The sequence below is a fragment of the Kwoniella newhampshirensis genome, chromosome 12 (assembly GCF_039105145.1).
Source record: "Kwoniella newhampshirensis strain CBS 13917 chromosome 12, whole genome shotgun sequence".
NCBI lineage: Eukaryota > Fungi > Basidiomycota > Tremellomycetes > Tremellales > Cryptococcaceae > Kwoniella > Kwoniella newhampshirensis.
Genome location: NC_089965.1, coordinates 253,032 through 272,701, shown reverse-complemented (window position 1 = coordinate 272,701; position 19,670 = coordinate 253,032). Strand labels below are relative to the sequence as shown.

The 19,670-nt window shown below is 52.2% G+C and overlaps 5 protein-coding genes across 5 annotated transcripts; 2 read left to right on the top strand and 3 right to left on the bottom strand.

Annotated features, from left to right (window-relative positions):
* Window positions 1-1,350: 1,350 nt before the first annotated feature.
* On the top strand, window positions 1,351-6,585 carry IAR55_005682 (uncharacterized protein; the record flags this gene model as incomplete). Its single annotated transcript, XM_066948773.1, has 6 exons — window positions 1,351-2,141; window positions 2,287-2,441; window positions 2,544-3,275; window positions 3,485-4,081; window positions 4,342-4,476; window positions 4,529-6,585. 6 exons carry the CDS (start codon window positions 1,351-1,353, stop codon window positions 6,583-6,585), a joined length of 4,467 nt encoding a protein of 1,488 aa, XP_066800546.1.
* Window positions 6,586-7,069: 484 nt separating this feature from the next.
* IAR55_005681 (uncharacterized protein) lies at window positions 7,070-9,114 on the bottom strand (the record flags this gene model as incomplete). Its single annotated transcript, XM_066948772.1, has 11 exons — window positions 7,070-7,227; window positions 7,310-7,382; window positions 7,453-7,552; window positions 7,613-7,631; window positions 7,688-7,708; window positions 7,768-8,088; window positions 8,142-8,527; window positions 8,595-8,634; window positions 8,685-8,806; window positions 8,880-8,973; window positions 9,027-9,114. The coding sequence occupies 11 exons, from the start codon at window positions 9,112-9,114 to the stop codon at window positions 7,070-7,072; spliced, it is 1,422 nt and encodes a 473-aa protein (XP_066800545.1).
* A 710-nt stretch (window positions 9,115-9,824) lies between these two features.
* Window positions 9,825-11,670, bottom strand: IAR55_005680 (uncharacterized protein; the record flags this gene model as incomplete). Its single annotated transcript, XM_066948771.1, has 8 exons — window positions 9,825-9,973; window positions 10,034-10,127; window positions 10,187-10,300; window positions 10,434-10,640; window positions 10,704-10,837; window positions 10,901-10,985; window positions 11,093-11,365; window positions 11,440-11,670. 8 exons carry the CDS (start codon window positions 11,668-11,670, stop codon window positions 9,825-9,827), a joined length of 1,287 nt encoding a protein of 428 aa, XP_066800544.1.
* Window positions 11,671-15,172: 3,502 nt separating this feature from the next.
* Window positions 15,173-16,079, top strand: IAR55_005679 (uncharacterized protein; the record flags this gene model as incomplete). The annotated part of the gene is made up of 5 exons (XM_066948770.1): window positions 15,173-15,327; window positions 15,393-15,487; window positions 15,563-15,785; window positions 15,851-15,925; window positions 15,983-16,079. The coding sequence occupies 5 exons, from the start codon at window positions 15,173-15,175 to the stop codon at window positions 16,077-16,079; spliced, it is 645 nt and encodes a 214-aa protein (XP_066800543.1).
* Window positions 16,080-16,416: 337 nt separating this feature from the next.
* Window positions 16,417-18,517, bottom strand: IAR55_005678 (uncharacterized protein; the record flags this gene model as incomplete). Its single annotated transcript, XM_066948769.1, has 12 exons — window positions 16,417-16,451; window positions 16,518-16,629; window positions 16,692-16,783; window positions 16,850-16,916; window positions 16,975-17,163; window positions 17,231-17,317; window positions 17,374-17,492; window positions 17,545-17,596; window positions 17,667-17,780; window positions 17,856-17,960; window positions 18,033-18,169; window positions 18,253-18,517. The coding sequence occupies 12 exons, from the start codon at window positions 18,515-18,517 to the stop codon at window positions 16,417-16,419; spliced, it is 1,374 nt and encodes a 457-aa protein (XP_066800542.1).
* Between the last annotated feature and the right edge of the window lie 1,153 nt (window positions 18,518-19,670).

Sequence of the window (19,670 nt, the reverse complement as noted above, 5' to 3'; positions counted from 1 at the left end):
CTAGGTCCCCTAGGCCATGCGCTTCGCGTACCTTGCCGACTCCGATCATCCATCTCTCATCGATCTCAGCGTTGTTTATCTGGTCATCGTGTCAATCGTTCGTCTTGCCAACAACATCTCTGACAGGTCCCTCTGTATGGCAGGCGTTCAATTGATTAACAGGTTGACGACACATCCATTAGGCACCTCGGGGTGCCTACCACCCACCATACGGCCGCATGTGGTATGGTCGCATGATAAATGATGGATTTTTTGATTGATCCGACACGACTAGGTACCAATCTTCTGGTGGTTGATTGTGTCATCAATCACGCTTAGACCGAATCTTAAAGTCACCCGCGACAAAGATCACAGATCATCGTCACGGACCCTAATAATAACGATCTATTCTAAGAAAGTACAAACAGAGAACATGGTCCTTCCGACGCCATCGCTTGACACAGCCGCGGTGGACGAGTCCCGAGCATCTGCGGCATCGAATGCGATGACAATGATGAACCGTATACATTTCCAGCTCCTTGCCACTTCCGGAGCGTTCTGTTGCGTTATCGCAAATGGAATGAATGGCTGAACTAACCCCCAAACGAGGAGAACTGTCAGGGCATTTCCTGGTGTGTAACGCGAGAGTCTCTGTGGAATCGAGTCCGCACCTTTTTATTTCTATTCAGGGGCGTCACGTCTTCTCCCAGATCGAATTCAGCATTCGGACATAAGGATTATTGTCGGATTCGCCTGGTTCTCGTACAGTCAGAACACGTTGATCAGTCGTTCAACATGCATGCTGCGCGCCTTCTAGGGGTTTATCTCTCTCCATCTCTCGCCACCCAGGTACGCCACCACCTCCACTGAGCTCATCGGCGTGTCCAGGCCAGGAAAGGATTTGACTTGCCATTTGCGGCACATCACCTATCATCAGGGTTTTGCGTTCTTGGTTAGTTGCAATGAAACTCCGTTCCTGCGCGTCGCCTGTCTCGGAGATGGGAGCTGCGGCGGACTCACTACCGAAGATTATGGTTCCTGCCTTTTTCTTCTACTTGGTGGTGGTGGCCACGCCGATCGCATGCAGTCATTGTCGAAGCCATATAATTACACACGATGAAAAGATATGCAAAGTAGCTAGACCGCTTCTTCTTCTTCTTCTTCTTTGTCTCGCATCTGCGTCTCAGATTCTCACCCAAACAAATCACGTTCTTTACTCGGTTGGCCTGTATCGTCTCCTCTGTTTCTGACCCGACCCCGTCACATTCCTTACAACAATAAAGATAATAACAACAACAACAACAACAACAACAGTGATAGTAGCAAGGCTCGACGATCTGGTATCGCCGGCCAGTTAATATACCTGCGGTCATGTTGTTACGCGTGGCCCTCGTCGCCCTAGCGTTGTACGCGAAGGGCGCCACCGCCGACCTCTTCCCGGCCTGGCATCTCGACAATTTACCTCTCTTGGTCAACGAACGTCTGGATCCAGTGGTCACACCCAACGACGTTGCCAGTCACATGCACGTCGTCACTGGCGGGTCCAACTTTGGTGCTGCCTACAATTATGAAGAATATGCGTCTTCATCGTGTACGACTTCGTCTGTGACCGTCGACAAATCCAATTATTGGATGCCCGCAATTTACTGGATCAACAACAATGGCGAAAGCTTTACCCCTCTACCCACCTTCCATCGTTTCTACTACTTCCTTTCTCGAGCCAACCCAAGCATTCCTCTCTCACCTTTCCCCAAAGGTCTACGGATGCTTATCGGTGACCCGAACTCCAAATCAGACACAGGATCAGTCGTGTTCACCTGTCAAGTAAACGCCGACCTTTCCACCGGAAACATCAGACAGTCCCACTTCAACTTCAACCGAGATTGTCCCTACGGTCTGAAAGTAGAAGCCACATTCCAACCATGCTGGGACGGAGTGAATCTTTACAAGTCCGATGGGTCTCACATGTCTCCCACCCTCGGCGCTGCCGATGTACGAAGGGGTAACTGTCCCGTCACTCACCCCGTCAAAATCCCCCAGATCATGCTCGAGTACACCTTCAAGCCCTCAATGTGGGCACCTGGTGCCGCGCTCGCGGGCAACCTCGCCTTTGCCAACGGTGACACGACCGGCTTCGGTGGACATGCTGATTTCGTCAACGGGTGAGTTGCATATAGCCAGAACGTCCGCGCTGACCTTCAGATGGGACACCGATATCCTCGCTGCCGCTCTGAATGATACGACTTGTGCAGGTGGAACTGATCACATGTGAGTAATCAACAAGCGTGCAAAGCTGATCCTTTGCAGTCCCATCCCTTACTGTCCGGTTCTTGGTGCCCATTACGACGAGAACGCAGCATGGGCCTGCAAACCTTCGAGGGGCGTCATGAACGAGCCGGGTAGTACCAGTGGCAACGCTGACCTTGTGCCTGTTGCCCAATTGCCGGGGTGCAACCCACTTTGTGAGTTCTAACGGAGTGAACAACGCTCATCGATAGGGTCTTCCGGCGACAAGCCCGGTTGCAGTCCCGCACCGGCCAAACCTTCCCTTGCTGGCTTCTCAGGTTCAGATGGCCCACTCACAGTGCCCGCCGCTGAGGAACAGGATATCAAGTTCCCTCCCGGTCCAGATTATCAAGACTACACCTGTGTCGGTATCGGCCTTGGATCCGATGCCATCATGTTCACTGGTGGTACCGACTACTACGACACGGATCTGACCCGGGACACATGCACGCAAGTGTGTGCGAAAGGCGGTTATCCGTACGCCGGTGTCGGTATACGTCAAGGACGAGCTTCGTGTCAGTGTGGCACTGGGTTGGCGTCAGGCGTATATTACGCTCCAGGCTATTGTACCAACACCTGTCCGGGTAACGCATCGCAGAAATGCGGCGGGACCAATGCCTTCAACGTTCTCTACACCCCGACTCCTTCCAATGTGACGATAGCTTCGAAGGGTGGATACCAGGGCTGTTACGCCAATCCTTCGCCGGCTTCTGCGGGTCTCCAAGGCGTCTCCACCTACTCGTTCACATCATACAGCATCACAGTAGACATGTGTCTCCAAGCCTGTGCCGATCAAGGGGCTTCTTGGGGAGCTGTCACGGCTGGCAAGACCTGCTACTGTGGACAGAATCTCACTGTGGGAAGTGGCAAATGGTTGGCCGACTCCGGATGCAACCAAGCCTGCCCCGGAAACAGCACTCAGATGTGTGGATCGACTGTCGCGATGAGCGTTTACGATGTTGCCAAGGCCGGATATACAAAAAGCACAGTCAATTCCGCGGGATATAAAGGTGAGCCAAAACCCGCAAAGCTGTTGCTGATGAGTAGGTTGTTACCAAGACTCGGCGAGGAATGCGTTGACCGGTTACTCGTACTCTGGGACGTCAATGACCGTGGACCAGTGCACCTTCTCTTGCGCTCAGCTCGGATTTTCTCTTGCGGGATTGTGGTACGGAAACTGTGAGTTTGCCTTGATCTCGATTGAGCTGACCTAGTCTAGCCTGTCGATGTGGAAATACCTGGAATGGCCAGGGTGTCTACCCAGACTCGGGATGCTCTACGGCTTGCGCTGGCAATTCAACTCAGACCTGCGGAGGTCAGCAACTGACCGCGTTATACGATGCCAGCGTCGGCAATGCTTCCGTAATCGCGCAGCAGACTGCCAACCCTGGTCTCCTCGGATGCTATTCAGGACCGGGTCTGGGGTCTATCAGCACCACGCAATCGGGTATGAACAACACGATGTGTAGGCAAGGCTGTCTGGAGATGGGCTACTCGGTCGCGGGTACATCCGGGGACATCTGTACTTGTGGCAACAGTACCTCAGCCGTATCTCAAGTCCAACCTGGCTCCTGTACCAGCGTATGCTCGGGTAACAGCAACGAAAAGTGCGGTGGATACCGCCTCTGGAGCACCTACAGCGTATCTGGCGTTACTCCTCCGCCCACAGAGGATCCCGCCTGGATTGGATGTTACCAGGACTCGTCAACTCGAATGCTTCAGGCCTATTCTTACTCGATCTCGTCCATGACCTCCAACGTGTGTCGTGCCACCTGCCGTGGGAAAGGCTACAGCTTGGCCGGTACTGCAGGCAATTGTGAGTGCCATTTGGTCTGAATGATCGCTAATTTCCAGTGTGTATGTGCGACAACCAAATCAACGTGTCGGCCAATTCCGGTACCCAGGTGCCCAACTACGTGTGTTCTACCATGTGTAGCGGGGACCCAAAACAACGATGCGGCGGCAACTGGCGTACCGGTATCTACCGCACGGCTGTCGTAACGAGCAGTGCCAACGTAGCAAGCTCTGCAACCACAACTGCCAATGCCACAGTGACAAGCTCTATCGGCTCAACAGCTCCATCTGGGGTGTGCTACGCCGACGTTGCGACGCTTTCCGGACCGTCTTACTCAAGTACCTATATGACTATTGACATCTGTGGCTCATGGTGCAAGGGTCAGAACGCCTCGTTTGCCGGTTTGACCAATGGCAGTGAGTTCCAGCCTCCGTCCGCCACCTTGACATAGCTGATGGCGGCCCTCAGACAAGTGCCTCTGTGGCAACACATCACCTAGCAATATGGCGCCCAGGGCGAGCTGCAACATGCCGTGTATCAGTAACAGTGCTCAAATGTGCGGTGCCAGCAACCTCGTCAATGTGTATAAGATCGCCACCAGTGCCTTTGCGGATCCTTATAAAGCCACGACTTCGGACCGATATCTCGGTTGTTGGACGGACAGCTCTACTCGTTTCCTCTCGTCCGCAACATATTCGTCGAATTCGATGACTAATCCTAGTTGTGAGGCCAACTGTCTCGCCCAAGGATTTTCATACTACGGGACCGAGAGTGGTAACGAATGTCACTGCGACAAGACTCCGGGCTCTTCTGGATACGTTTCTCACCGAGTGGCCGATTCCGAATGCAGTGTTGCCTGTAAAGGGGACTCGACAAGCAAATGCGGGGGATCGTGGCGTACTGTGTTGTATCAAGCGAACTCGAATGTGCCTGCAACGGAAGCTAAGCCCGCTGCTGACGGCTACATGGGCCAATACGGCTTCGGGTCTTTCGTTTCGTCTGCGACAGTCAGCCTCAACTCGGGTAACGCGATGACACCCAACTTCTGTCGTCGTTACTGCAAGTACAACGGTTTCGGCGTTGCTGGAATCAGTGGCGGAAACCTCTGCTCGTGTGGGGTTCTGACCACCCTCGGCGCTCGTCTGGCGGATTCTGCGGCGAGCATCGCTTGTACCGGAGACTCGACACAAAAATGCGGTGACGTGTACGTTGTCTCGATTTACAACACCAATGGTGCCGTGGCACCAACTGGCTACCCAAACAACTACATTGGGTGCTTTACGGACAGCAGTACCCGTATCCTTGGAGCGTGGACCCAAACATCCAAGGTGATGACGGCCTCTTCTTGCCAGGCTATATGCACTGCAAAAGGTTACAATGTGTACGGAACCGAGTCCAGTAACGCATGCTACTGCGGTGTCAGCGTTACGCGCAAGTCGTTGATGGTCCCGGACAACCAATGCTCCTACGCGTGCTCTGGTAGTTCAACCGAGATGTGCGGTGGAAGCTGGCGTCTGTCGCTTTACGATCCCGGAGCAAACAACAACTCGTCGATTCCGACAGCTGCAGTGACCTCGAAGACCTCATCTTCAATTGCGGCAACCAATCCTACCACCGCCAAGGTGACTGCGCCGTCGACCGTCACTGCTACCTCCGTTCGATCTTCCGCGACCACCGTGACTTCCGTTGCATCTTCCTCAACGTTGAAGTCCGTGGTCACATCCACATCGTCTCGCGCCGTTGTTTCTACTGTGACTTCTTATGCTGCTCCCTCGACGGTGACTTCGACCTCCAAGGTTGCTTCCTCGATTGTGACTTCCAGCAAGGCTGCGTCCCTTGTGGTGTCTTCGATCACTCGTCCGGTGACCGCGACAGCAACGTCTGCATCACCTTCTAGCAAGTCTGCGCAGTCGTCCATCCACACTCTCACTGGCGCCACTCTCGTTGCCTCGGCGCCATCTACTTCAGTCGTGACCTCCAAGGCTGCATCAAGCGTCACCGCTGCCAGTAGCGTCACTGCACACGCAACTTCCGTTCGTACAAGCGTTCAGCCCAGCGCAAGCGCAAGTACCGCGACTTCGGCTGCGCCAGCTGGCCCAAGTGCATCGCCCAACTATGTTGGCTGTTTCGCGACTCCAAGCTCAGGGTTGTCGGCGACGATGACGACCGATTTCCTCACTGTCGCAAACTGCGAGGCTTGGTGTAGTATCAACAACTTTGCGTACGCCATCATGAGTAACGGCAATAGCTGTGCTTGCGCCAACACTGTTTCGAGCTTCGGAAACGCCTTGACGGCGTCCACCTGTTCGACGGCTTGTTCGGGCTCCTCTGCGGACAAATGTGGCGGTTCAAGGGGAGTATCGATTTGGCGATCGGTTCTGCCCGCCGCATCTGCTAGCAGCAACAACCCGGTGGGACCACGTACGTTCCCCGCCAACGCCAACAACAAGCCGAACACTCGTCGTTCGATCAAGTCGTTCAACGGCGTTCGTAGACATCACAGACAGAGACACGCTTCGGCATGATTTCGTTCAGTGGGGTGCGGTGTCTCTTGCCCGCCGCGCGGGTGGCGAGTTTGAGTTTTGTATATAAACCTTTTTTGACCTCTTTGTTATGTAGCTAGTCACCTTTTCCATCTCATAGTTGATTCCATAGAGTATGCAGGACTTTCTCTCGGAGACATTGATTGGCGTCGCACAATGTGTCCTCGCGGAGTCAGCATGCTCTGGACTGTCAACGAGACGTTGATTTCTGGAAGTGCCTAAGGTACTGTCTGCGGTGTCAATCGCGGTACATCGCTTTGATGCAATCACTAAGTCGAACTTCTAGCCCAACCACAAGACGAACGCATTCAAATGACGAGATCTCCAGCTTCACATTCCGATCGCATCGCGTTCCGACAACGACGAAAAGAGCCAAGACAAGACATGCATCTCCACTCGCAAATGGTCCATCACAACGCCCTTTGATCGATCGATGATTATAGCAGATACGGACCCTGAGCACTTGTCAGGTCCTGGTATACGTGAGAGAGAGGGAGAATCGAATCGTCAGACTTACGGATGGTTCGTACAGTTCTGGGAATTCTGTTGATGCTCGTGATCTCCAATCATGGGTCGCCAGCTCCAGATGTCTTTCTCTGGTCGCATCAAGCGTCATTGCGGGAGCTGGGGTGAAGATGAATACATCAGTCATCAGCGACTGCACCATACGAGTGACTGCTCTGCTGCTTGAAGCTGCTTGACTTACGGATCCAGCGTCCTATGGGGTTGTTGATAGCGCCCAATATAGCGGCTGAGAGCTCTTCCGCACTCTTCTCCAACTGGAACCTGACGATCAGCGCGAGCAGCTCTGGTGGGGAATCACTGCAAGGCAGGCTCGGCACCACGCACCACATGGTACACATAAGGGGGGTCGAAGAACTTCAAGGCGTCATGTTGCGTTCGCCATTGTTTACGATCTTCGGGATCGTTCTTATTTCGCGAATAGATGCTGTCACAAGGTCAGTACTTGTCTCGTCTGGTGTACGCAAACGATCTGAAGATAACTCACACATTGATGAAGGGGACGCCTGCGATGTTCCCGAGTTGGTGAGCAATCGAGTCTACGTGGAAGCGTTGGACTCACCGAAACACAGCGCATCATATGCTAGTCACACTGTCAGCTGCCAGCTAGCACTACAGGGGCTGGGGGAAAAAGACACCCACGTGATGGAGACAGGTAAGGTCTTCCCACCGCCAACATGAACTTGCTCTTCGCCACCTCGTTCAACCAAGAATTCCTATCCATCGGTCCGACATTTCTCACGCCCTTGAACTTGTCGCCCAGACTGCCCGACGCCGTCGCGAGAAGCTCAAACGCCCGTCCGTTTTCGTCCTGGGGCACGCTCGAGATGATGTCGGGGAGTATATCGGGCCAGGCCATATTGTTTCCGGTCATGTAATCTGCCCTTTTGGCCAAGACGAGACCACGATGTTCGCGTTGCTCGTAGAAGGGTATACGTTCACATCGATCCTGCACCGAGTAGCCTGCATCCTCTGTCAGCGGAAAAACCCCCACCTCTATGACCAGACACACTCACCAAGATAAGTGTTGCCGAGATTATGCTTGAAATACCCCCAATCTTCCGGTCCCAGCGTCCAGATCCTTCCCATGGGATGCAGCGGAGCCTCCCACCAGGCCCAGGAGAACATCTTCCACAGAGGGATCCCTTCCTCGTATCCCACCCTCTTGACACAACCGTGTCTCCCCGGCGTCTCCCAGTCGATCGGGAACCCGCTGGCGAGGTTCTGATCCAGATAGTAACTGTTGTTCCTGGCAACGCATTTCTCCACGTTGGACGGTTGCAGGAGTAAGATGGGGATCAGATCCGGTATTGATCGGTAGATGAAGAGCATCTCAGAGTCGTCGACAGCATAGAGAAGGGTGTAGTTGAGACTGTCGAAAGCCATATGGACCGAATGAGCCCTGTCAGGGACAGAAGCAAGACATCAGCAAGGCTTCTTCGCTCTTCGCAGAACATTGAAACGCTTACCAGACCTCCTCCCCTGCTGCCCATCCATCACGAGCTTGTGCTGCTCGGATCAGCCATAGCCCTATGGATTCCGCTCCGTTGCAGACGTACCGAAGTGATGCGAGACAAGGAGGATGACGGTATCTGACCCCGGAGGACAATTGCCCTGCTCGAGACACGCAGCCAGACGATCCAGAGCCATGTAGTTCATCCTTGGACCATCATGGTTCCAGCTATCCTCCCCAAGAGATGTATCAGTACAAGGCCAATTCTTCTCGGGAGACGATATGGTGCTCTGGCTCTCACCCAGGAGGATAATAATCCTTGAGCTTGCGTCTGAGCTCCGACACCCTGCGAGCAGTCGCTAGTCTCCATCGCGCATCGTTGTCTACTTGCTGTTCTGTGAGCGAACGGCAGGGCGATCACAGCCAGAACGGTAGCGACTCGACTCACCTGCTGTATATGGTACCCGCTGGAAATAAGCGATCAAGCAGACCAAGGCGACACAGACCGCTGCCATGAACCTGCGACGGGACCACATTGTCATCGTCCAGATACACGAGAGTGGGGTTTTTGAAATTATATCAAAAGGTTGATGGATTCTCGGGCAGTTGAGTGATCAGAGATTGATCTGAATTGTAAACAATGACATGGACGATTGATAACGCATACCAATATGTATGTATGTCTACATTATTGGCACAGAAGCATCCCTCCTCTGATCCCCCTCTCGCTGTCCCCTTCCCTTCCTGGGTCACTGTGCGCTCCAAGGGGGGAAAAGGGGCTGATAACACTGACCACAAACTACTCGCTATCATGACCAACTAAACTTGTCATTCCATCTTTTTCCTCGGATCCCGTGTTTTATCTGTCTAGCATTTGTTATTTTCCCCAGATTACGGCAATCGAGTGAGTGTCTCGATCTCAGGGACAGATTCCCCGAGACCGTGTTCAGGGTCTTGTCCTCTTTTCCTCTCTCGCGTGGTCTGATCTTTCTTTTTCCCGTTTTGGTCGCCATTTCCCTTGTGTTTGAGTGAGAGTGTGTGTATGTGTGAATGTGATTATTTGATTGTTAGGCACGATCATCATTATCATTGGGGGAATGCAGCAGGTCAAAATCCAAAAGTACATGCTAACACCGAAACCAAGCTCATCTTAACTCTATCGAACATTGAGACCCCATTCACACCGCACAGCGAATCACTGATCACGCTCTGCCTACACGATGGAAATGAAGTGGAACAACTACGTCTACTGGGCCGTGGGGTACCCCTCTGCGATGGTCCGTCCAGCACGCTTCTCGTCCCAAAATCTCAGATCCTGAATGGTGAAGCTCTCCGTCGTGGCCGAGCCATCACCCCTGTTGAGCCAGATCCATTTGTACTTGTGGTGGTACCTCACTGAATGCAAGGTCAGCGGAGGCACCAAGCCCGACGATCACAGCGAGTTCCAAAACGTACTGGCGTGACCCCATCGAGTCTCCGGCTCAGATTCCGGGTTGGCCCAATAAGGAGAGTCCATGTATGTCGCGGCCTGCATACAGTTCCAATGCAACTGCAATGGCTCCGTCAGTACTTGTTGAAACCCCTTTTGTCGTGGATGGTTCCACTCACTACACCCGGAGTGATCAGAGTGTCCTTCTCAGCATCTGGAAGCATCCTTTGCTGCTTGATCTGGGTCTCCGCGTCCATCTCGGAGGAGCCGATTTGGTTGACGTTGTAGGCACCCTATGTTGTGTCAGTTCAAAATCATTGACTTGGCGGAAAAGCCGTCTCACCATCAAGCAATGTGTGACCTTTGCAAGAGCCAGTGGTCAGTCAACACTGCAGTGTGTCGGACATATCAATCATCTGTACTCACCTCCCAACTGAGGGGTAATCGAATGTGGTATTCTGGCTTGTATAGCTTGACGGACAAGAAGAACGATTGATCACCCAGACCGACATTGTTGTACACCCCGTCTTTAGTGGTCGGTTCTCCCCAATAGGCAAGGTTGGCTGGATGAGAGAGAGCTCTGCGTCTTTCCATGGGGGAGAAAAGGTTGGAATCCATGTAAAGGACGTTCCTCTGCAACCCGGGATCGTTGTCAGCGATAACTCGGCTGAAAGTCAGCCACTCGGAAGCACTGACCATACGCTGAAGGTCAAGTAACATGACACAACTACAGATCTTGGTGATACCTTGCCATCGCTCATCCATGTTTTCGTGTGATGGAATTGAGATAACGTGAGACGAGTTCCAAGTGTTGAACTCTCTCCACAGCACTGCAGCGAAGACGTTGGGGTCAGCGTATGCTGTACAGCGGCACATAGCGGAGAGATACTCACGGGTTGGGTCAGTGATGAAGAAGGCGTCTGAATCAACAAAGATAGCACGGGTGACCGAAGGCGAGATGATCTCATGCAAGAAGAGCTGTCAAGCCAATTCGTCAGTCCAAGCTACAAAGGTCACCGGGCAGACGCCAGACAAGGCATCCAACTTGCCTTCATGAGTCCACCTGAAGCGCACGGTCAGCCTACAAAGGCATCGATCGATCGACACAAAGCCCAAGACTCACCGATACCAGACTGATGATTTTGACCTATCTGACCCCATTGTGGGAATCCTTCTTTCCCTATCGCTGTCCTTTTGACTCGGGCGTTCATTGCTGCGTCCGACAGGAGGTAGTAGTAGACACGGACGTCGTACACAGGTTTTGGTATCAGTTGTAACAGGTTGTCCAAATGCTTTTGAGACCCAGTGTCGACGAGGATGTGGAAATCCAGAGGTGACGACGTGTACATCAAGGCGGTCTGCGGGACACAGGCGTCAGCTCAGCTGAGATGACCGCTCTGAGCGTGGAAGCCCAAGAAGAGAGGTGACTGACCTTCATCATGACAGCTGTCTCATGAGCAGTATCGTTACCCCAGCAGATGAGAGAGAACACGACGGGCTCTCCGGGCACGACAGCATGGTTGGAACTGCTGAACGGCAACGGCAGACGCGAGCTGACCGAGCTATGGGGATGGATCGAGAGCAGGAACACGAAGACTATTCCGACAATAGCGATGGTGAGTCGAGACGAGCCTCGAGCGAAATTTGATGCTGCGGCCAACATGCTGATCGGACGATGTTGCAGGTGTCACAAAGTGTTCAGTAGCAGTTGTGATGAAGTGATTGAAATTTCAACGATAGATTTTTGTGAAGGACGATTTGACGATAGACACTGAGACCAGATACGGTAGGGATGGGCTTGTGATGGAAGGCAGATACGCGTACGGCCACCGGGCGTGCGACGTGCGAAAGCGATGATAACATCTTCCCCAGCCTAACGAGAGCAGTGGTACAGACCGTTTGTCCGTCTGTCCACCTAGAGAGCGACAGCATGGAGAGATGTCAATGGTCTGTGAAGGGGGAAAGACGTGGGTGGAGGCATCCGGGGAGGAGACGAGAGCAGAGGAGAATTGCAAACGTAACGGGATCGTACCTTTTTTTCCAATTTTCAGGGCAAAAGCCAGTCCCGCTGTTCCATTTCGTTGATCGGAGCCACTAACCCGCCCTCGATCTTTTCCACCCCCCACCCCCATCCCATTCCTCAACCGAAGGGACTCGGAACACTACCCGATACATGTAGGTCAAAATGTCTCCATCCGGCGCATCAAGCATTTCTTACTGTACAGGCCCGCTTGAGCAGGAGTCCTATCATCGGTGGCAGAAACCTTATTGCGTCTGGGTTTACCACCTATTCAATGGTTGGTTGTCCGACATTTTCGTGAATGGTTCTGACTGGATTATTGGGTCCGTTCTGTCGAGATGGAGGGGCTGGCCTACTCAGGAAGAGAGGTATGGTAGGTAGGCAGGACAGAGTAGTAGGTCATCCCATCACAGCCAGTGGTCCGACGATGGGGCTCGGTGCGAGAAAAACGACAGATGATTCAAGTTCGACTCAGATGGGCATCGCAGCTGCCTTGCTTGCGAAACGATGAGGCGTAGTTATGTGCTTATCAGATAGCCAAAAAAGTGCGGTACAGACTCTTCTCACTGACGTACAGTGAACTGCAAATCGACCACTGTGTGAGATCGATCAGGTAGAATGTACGAAAGGTAGAACGTCGGTCTTGCAGTATGAATGCTATGCTGGCCTTCTTCTGGCTATTGCAGTTGGGAGGGCGGGGTGTCCATGTCAGTCGTTCCCGCCGAAACCCCACTCAACATCATAGAACGGGGGGAATGACTCCTCCCTGATCACGGCTCAGGCGTGTCTGTCGTGAGGCACAACGTCTCGCACACGGACGAGTTCTCTGGCGGACGTTGGACAGATCTGCGGAATACTCTCTGCCTCTTTTAGTGGCAGTGACATAGATATTCAATGCATTGCAGCAGATACTTCAAGAGACCTGATGCACAAAGCGATCCGGTGGGAGATCGGTGGCACGTCCTGTCTGTTGGCAGTCGAAGACCGACGGTGGTGAAGCAATACTGAGATGGTATGGACCGAACGGCGACTGGCATATGTAATAGCTCTCGAATTCATCCATCCACTCACTGTGACCTGAATAGATTATGATATCGTTTTGTGGAGTCTACAAGCACCGATGAAGCTCGCAATAACTATGGTATCTCGAGTGGGTGGCAGTGATGTGGGATGCCCCATCAGCCGCGGTGAAAGAGTTGTGATAGACTATATGCTTCTACTGAGTTGGTCTCTTAAAATGCTGTGACATTGAGAAGAGGTGAAGAAGTTTGGTAGGCGGAGCTGATACTGTTCAGATAACTATAGTGAGTAGCTATATATCTCGGGCAAACCGCTGCTCTAACTGGACGTCACGTCGCCCACTGTCCACTACATTCGTATTCGTCTGGTTTGAGCAGTGGTCCTGCAGAGAAGTGCCACATATACCGCACAATAGTCTGAGTGTCACGGCTCCTTTCCTCGCCACCTGTCACCCACTTTCCTGGTGACACCCCATCGCCCGGGGAAATAACGTACGGCGCCAAGTTCAAAGGAGTACTACTGTCCATCAGGGTCACAAAACGGTGAGGTTCTTTAGGGGGCAGTAAGGGTAGCCACACCTTCCGTACTACATCTCTGACAGTGCGTGAAGACTGAACGACAGTAACGCAGTTCGATGCCTCGAAAGGACAGAGATGGCGCCGCTGTATAGTCGCACAACACACCAACAAGCCACGTCAGGTCATTCACGACACGTTCACCACACATCGGGGCCGCCCAAAGGACCGAATAAGAAGAAAACATTCGGTAAGGGCCAAGTCATACGTTTACTGCATTCAGAATGAAATCCCCTCGGCCCAAAAACTACTGTACCGAGTAAGACGGCAAGTCATGCGCACTAGATGAGATGCCCGGGAGTTCCGGATCGTCTGGGTCCTGATCTTGGCTTCGGTTTAGGACAACAAAATGACCGTACCTATGCATCCGGGAAAAAAATATCTGCCTCGTCCAGCTGCGAGCAGACCATCTCAGGAGTAGTAGTCGGAATGGTTACTCACCACCTTCTTGGTCTTGACGAGCTACAATGTCTTCTCTGCCTTTTGCCTCGAGATCTCTGAGCAGTACATGACGGTGCCCGCTTACAGTTATGCTAATGAACGAGCAAGCGTGTGTCCCGGATCGCCGCAGGCAGCCCGGTGGGACATGCTAAAGAACAGAGGAAAACAGAATCGCACTGAATACTGCACCGAGGAAAACAGCTGGCTGCCACGAGGGGAGGAGTACATAACGTGGGAAGAAGAGGCACCAGCAGATCCCTGAGCTTACCAAAGACGGGACTGACAAAAACGTGCGGGGTGTTCAGGGTCCGATATGTTGTCATCGTGTCACCCGCGTGACTCACTTGGACTTGTCTCGGAAAAGTGCCGTATCAGGCACGCAATCATGTTCCCGTTCTCAGGGAAGCCATACGAACGATCTAATCGGTTCCCGCAAATCCTGACCGAAAAATCTCCGACTGGTTTCCCGCCAGTCCTTCCGCTTGAAAATGACGATTCGACCTTTTGAGGAAAGGGAGGATGACGACGAGTTGAGTTGAAGAAGGAGGATTTCCATACACCTGCGAGATTGCACAAGTCGGTAAATCGGTTGGGGTTGGGGGATGCTGGGGGCTGCAACTACTTTGACCATGCAAAAGGGATGGTGTAATTACTCCTGAGTTGCCGCCTCCCCGTAACGGTCGTCTTGAAGAGACTGGGCAGCGTTCACATGTCTGGCCTGCACGACTACACACTCGTGGTACGAATCATGACCCCTCCCTGTGTTGTGCAAAGGCTTTGCCATTCAGCCCTTTAGTAATCGTGGTTTTACGGGAGCACTGAAGCGTTTTCACGGGACACTTCTAGCCAGGGCTCAAGAGTGAAAACCTCCTTGATATCGTGGATGGTGGTGTGGTGTGGTCGTCAGGCGTCAGTGCATTTGCGGAACCTGGTTTGCGGAAGAGCAGGCCGTGACGACTGACTTGGGGTGGTCATACCTACTCACAAATGCAAGGATTGCTGTTGTCATCATTATTGTTGTTGTTGTTCCGTTCAACGATCCATCTCAAAATCCGTCTCCATAGCAAAACGAACAGGCCTTCACACACACACAAAACCTCACGACAATCATGGCTGGTTCACTCATCCCTCGTCTCTCCGTCTCAGGACTTGTCCTCTTGCTGCTCAGCGCGACCCATCTGACAGAAGCATTGGTCGTCTCTGGCTCAGCGCCGTCCCAATTCGTACTGCAAGCGAGTCAATCGTCCCCATTAGAAGGCGAATGGTCAGTTCTTCCTTCATCCCCCAACAGAGCGCCACAAGAATTGACTGGTCTGCATTGTATCGTAGGCTATCTCTCTGTGGTGACGTCTGTAAGGTCGCGCCTCCTCTTGCTTCGTGGGATTTGGAGCCCGAGCAAATGCTCTTACTGGCAGAGACCTCTGGTAAGCGATTCACGTTCCGCCAAACGACGCTGTGCTTTTGGGTCGCTGATTGTTCCTTTCTTTTGCTTTGACTAGACATATTCCACGAACCTTCTTCGCCCGAATCGTCCTCATGGATGACACTCTCCCAAAGTCTCGGTCTGGAGCTCGTGACCACAGCGCGTGTCCACCTCGACTCGCCCCTGCCCGACGGGATACGATCCGTCGGGTTGTACCCCGATGAGATTCTGGGTGTTAGTCGCGCAGCGTTGAGCTTGCAGAGATCGTCCGAATGGAACGATGGTATCTGTGCCGCAATGTAAGTCGACTTCTTACAGTAGTTTCTCTGTCTGTCCCGGGACTGATGTTCGGCCTGCCTCATAGTTGCCAAGGCAAGCCCGTCATCATGCCCAGAGCTTCGAGCAAAAGACAACCTTTCGATGGAGACATGTGTTCGGGGTAGGTCCACAGCCTGTTTGAATGTTCGGAACGCGGACTGATGGTTCATCGTCACAGCGTGCAAGGCGGACCCCGAATATATACCTATCCACTTGGTGACTTTGAGGCGATGGGTCGAGCCATTGTTGCAGCTAGCAGGCAAACGTTGTGTTAATTCTTGGGATCTTTCATCTTACTTAGAGCGGTATCAGTTGTGTGCATAGAGATGTCTTAGCTATACAGTGGTATACAGATGCATCACAGTTAACGAACCCAACGTGCAGTGATCTAAACGTCACATACAAAGTCCTTCGAAGCAGAGAGCTTGGGGCGGCAAGGGGGAGGCAGAATCTGCTTGCAACCACTGTTCACGTTCACGAGTATACCAATCTGAAACCTTGAACCAATGCAGATGAAAAACGGAAACTATGGATCTAACACAGAAGTAATATGAATCTAAATATAATTGTGCCAGGAGGACCTCGAAGACCGACAAATTCCTCTCACACTCTCTACATATCGTAAGGGTTATAAGGATTGTTATAAACTGGTTCAGGTCGAAGTCAGTTCGTTGACGTGCTCTTAATCGAGGTGGATGGAAAGAAGGACTCACGATACAAGCTCACCGCCACTGTCGTGAATCCGACGACTCCTCCCAGCATGACCCTCTGAGAAGTCCGTTTTGTCATGACCGACATATTGCTGACGCGTTCGGAGAAGTTCCGCTGATTTACAACACGCAGGTTAGCACTGATACAGCTCGGTTCGCAAGGACGTCTATACACACGCTTGCTTGGGCCAACTTGGATCCGACGGGAGAGTCGAGTGAGCCCCCGGTGATTCTAAAGATCAGGAGACCGACCAGGGCGATCACATAACCTGATCAAGATGACGGATCAGTATTTCAGCAGCCTGGACTCGTTCGGCTGTGAACATGAAGCTCACCCAAAATCTGTGACGAGGTCACTGAAGAGCCAAGTAGCCACATGGACGCTCCGATGAGAAGGATGTCCTACGCCAAGTCAGTTTTCTTTCCCCCACAACACAACTGCCAAAGTTGTTGAACTCACCTTGACAACTCCACTGAGCGAAAGGACGACACTGCCGGCCGATTCGATGAGGAAAACCGAGGCGAAGTTGAGCGAGAAGGCCATGAGCCCGTTGAAGGCGAATGTCCAGAAACCGAGACGGTGGAGCAGATGGAACGGAGTTGAGCCCTCCATAAATGGTTGAGCGATGGCGATGAGCACCATACAGACCTGTTGAGGAAACCGATCTTTGTCAGTATGAGATGAACAGGCAAGCTTGAGGATGGGTCTAACTGACCGGAGCATACATGGCGATACTGCTCAGCGGGTCCATCTTGTGGTTCTTCAGCATGATCTCCACCAATACGAGTCTGGCAGCTTCCACCTGTGATTGACGGTCAGTCGCGCCTTTGTTGTATGTGGAGCTAAATCCAAACATACGACTACGGCACAACATTGGCAGACAAAACCAAACATATCGAACTTGACTTCTCCACTCGCTGCGATGTAGCATCCGACGCTGATGACGATGATGATGGCGAACTGGAGATGACTGTACGCTGTACATAAAGGTATTAATCCCGTTCAGTCAAGCGCAAATGAATGACCAACCTTGTAGCTTTGTCAGAAGCTGGATGATCAAGGTGAGGATGAGGATGGAGGACTGTTCCGAGAGTGGTCAGTGTGGGAATCTTCTCTGAGGAACGGTCTACTAGGCATCAAAAGGGACATACCTTGAGCATTTGCACAAAGCTGACACTAAGATGCACATAGGCTAGATTGCTCAACACCAAAGAACCGGAGAAAAATATGCTGAGAGGGAGGACGGTCCTGAACCAGACAGACCACTGTTTTGGGCGTGCTTGCTTTCAGCGCCCGGATCGATCGAGATAGATCGTTGTGAGATAGCAAGAGACACTCACCGACATGCTAGGCGATTTCACTGTTACCCCGGGGAGAGGGACGACTTTCAATAGATTGGTGCCGATCGTAGCGACGAGCATGTGGAAACATGTCAGGAATAAGGGCTGACGGCGCAATAACGATGTCAGTGCTGATGCCGGCTTGGGTTGGTAGACATGATGGAAGTGGATGCCTACATAAGGAAAGCCTCGATCTGAGAAGATGTGTTTGTTGAAAAGGACGACGCCGATACTCAAGCTTATCTGTATATCGACCGTCCAGACAACCAGTTGGTCAGTCAACGGGGTTCCAACAAGCACAGTAGAAGACGAAGCTAACCCAGATAGCTGTTGTGGAGATGCTCGGATCAGCGACCTCTCTCAGCAAGTCATGATGTACTAAGCAGACCAAGCTCACGAATGATCACAAAAGCAGGTATCTTCTTCCTCTTTGGCTGAGCTTCCATCTTTGACGGTTCGCTCGGTGGATGAGCAGCTTGTTCTTCGAGCTGGAACGAGTTTCGTAACATGGTCTTCTCGTCGTCGTCATCACTGCTGACTCGTTCGATCACGATCCGATTTCCGTCCTCTTTCGCCGACCCGTTGAGACGTTCATATTCGCGAATGACATCGAGCTTGGCACTAGCATGCGCTTGGGCGGCATGGGTAGTTGACAGAACCATGGCGGAGGAGATGACGATGTCAATTAGCAGGTGCGTTCTCTGTTATAGCTGAAGCTACTGATGTTGACAAGGACAGTGACCAGTACTGTAACAGGGAGGAAGAACTGTGACAGCTGAAATTATTGTAAACAACAACTTTCGTGCTGATGCAAAAACGAGCTGACAACCCATTTGGAAATCAATCTGCATACTACTACTATCTGGATGCGCAGGGCACCCTGTGCTCCTTGTCAATGGCCAAAAGGTCCGCTCCATACGGATGATGGCCAACTACCGTTCGAGGTGGTATCACTCAAACGTGTGACGAACTGAAGATTTCCTGAAATCGACGGTTCCCCGACCGCACCGTTAGATGGTCAACAGCCAGTTCGACTGCGATCATAACGACGTTGCTGCCTATTCTGATACGCCTTTGGGAGAGACCCTTGTGAACGAAGATGGCGTACTCGGTCTCTTTCCGTAAGCTTTTGGTCTTGGTTCTCCCGCATCAAACGGCGCATAACTAGTATCGTCCCGTGTTCTGGCTGTTGACTCCTCCTCACGACTCTACTCTGTGATTCTCCTCTGTGATGGGAGATCGTCGACGGTGCAGGCGATATGGAGCGGACGGGGCGAGAGGAATGTTTCACTCGAGCTCTCCCCGCAAAAAGACGGGAAAAGAAAAAACCATCTCCCAAAGAACGCTGAACCCTCAGGAATGGTAGCGTACGAGTAACGTGGGTTTTTGACATGAACCGAGAAACTGGATTACGTTCTCTCTTTTTCGGAGATTTATCATGTTCGGGGAACCGTGCGTTGGTGGATCCGTGCTGGAGCGGTGACACATGGCGTTGACGTAAGATGTAACCAAACGCAACCATTCCTTTCAGCGTTCCTCTGCGGGACAGGCACCGAGTGAGTTTACGGGAAGCGATTATTTTTCTCTCTCTCTCTGGCGCTATCGCATCATCCCTCGAGATTACAACAGAACACACTGATAGCGTGGCGGATGATAATATGATAATGCAGTCGAGGTAGTCACAGCAAGAGAAATCATAGGCATGCATGGAACTTGCTTGCCCTTTGGCATCCGTGCTTGAGGTCAGGAAGCATGATGAGGGAGATCTGATCGGTGACAAGGATTCAGATCAAATCAATCCGTCAACAACTCACA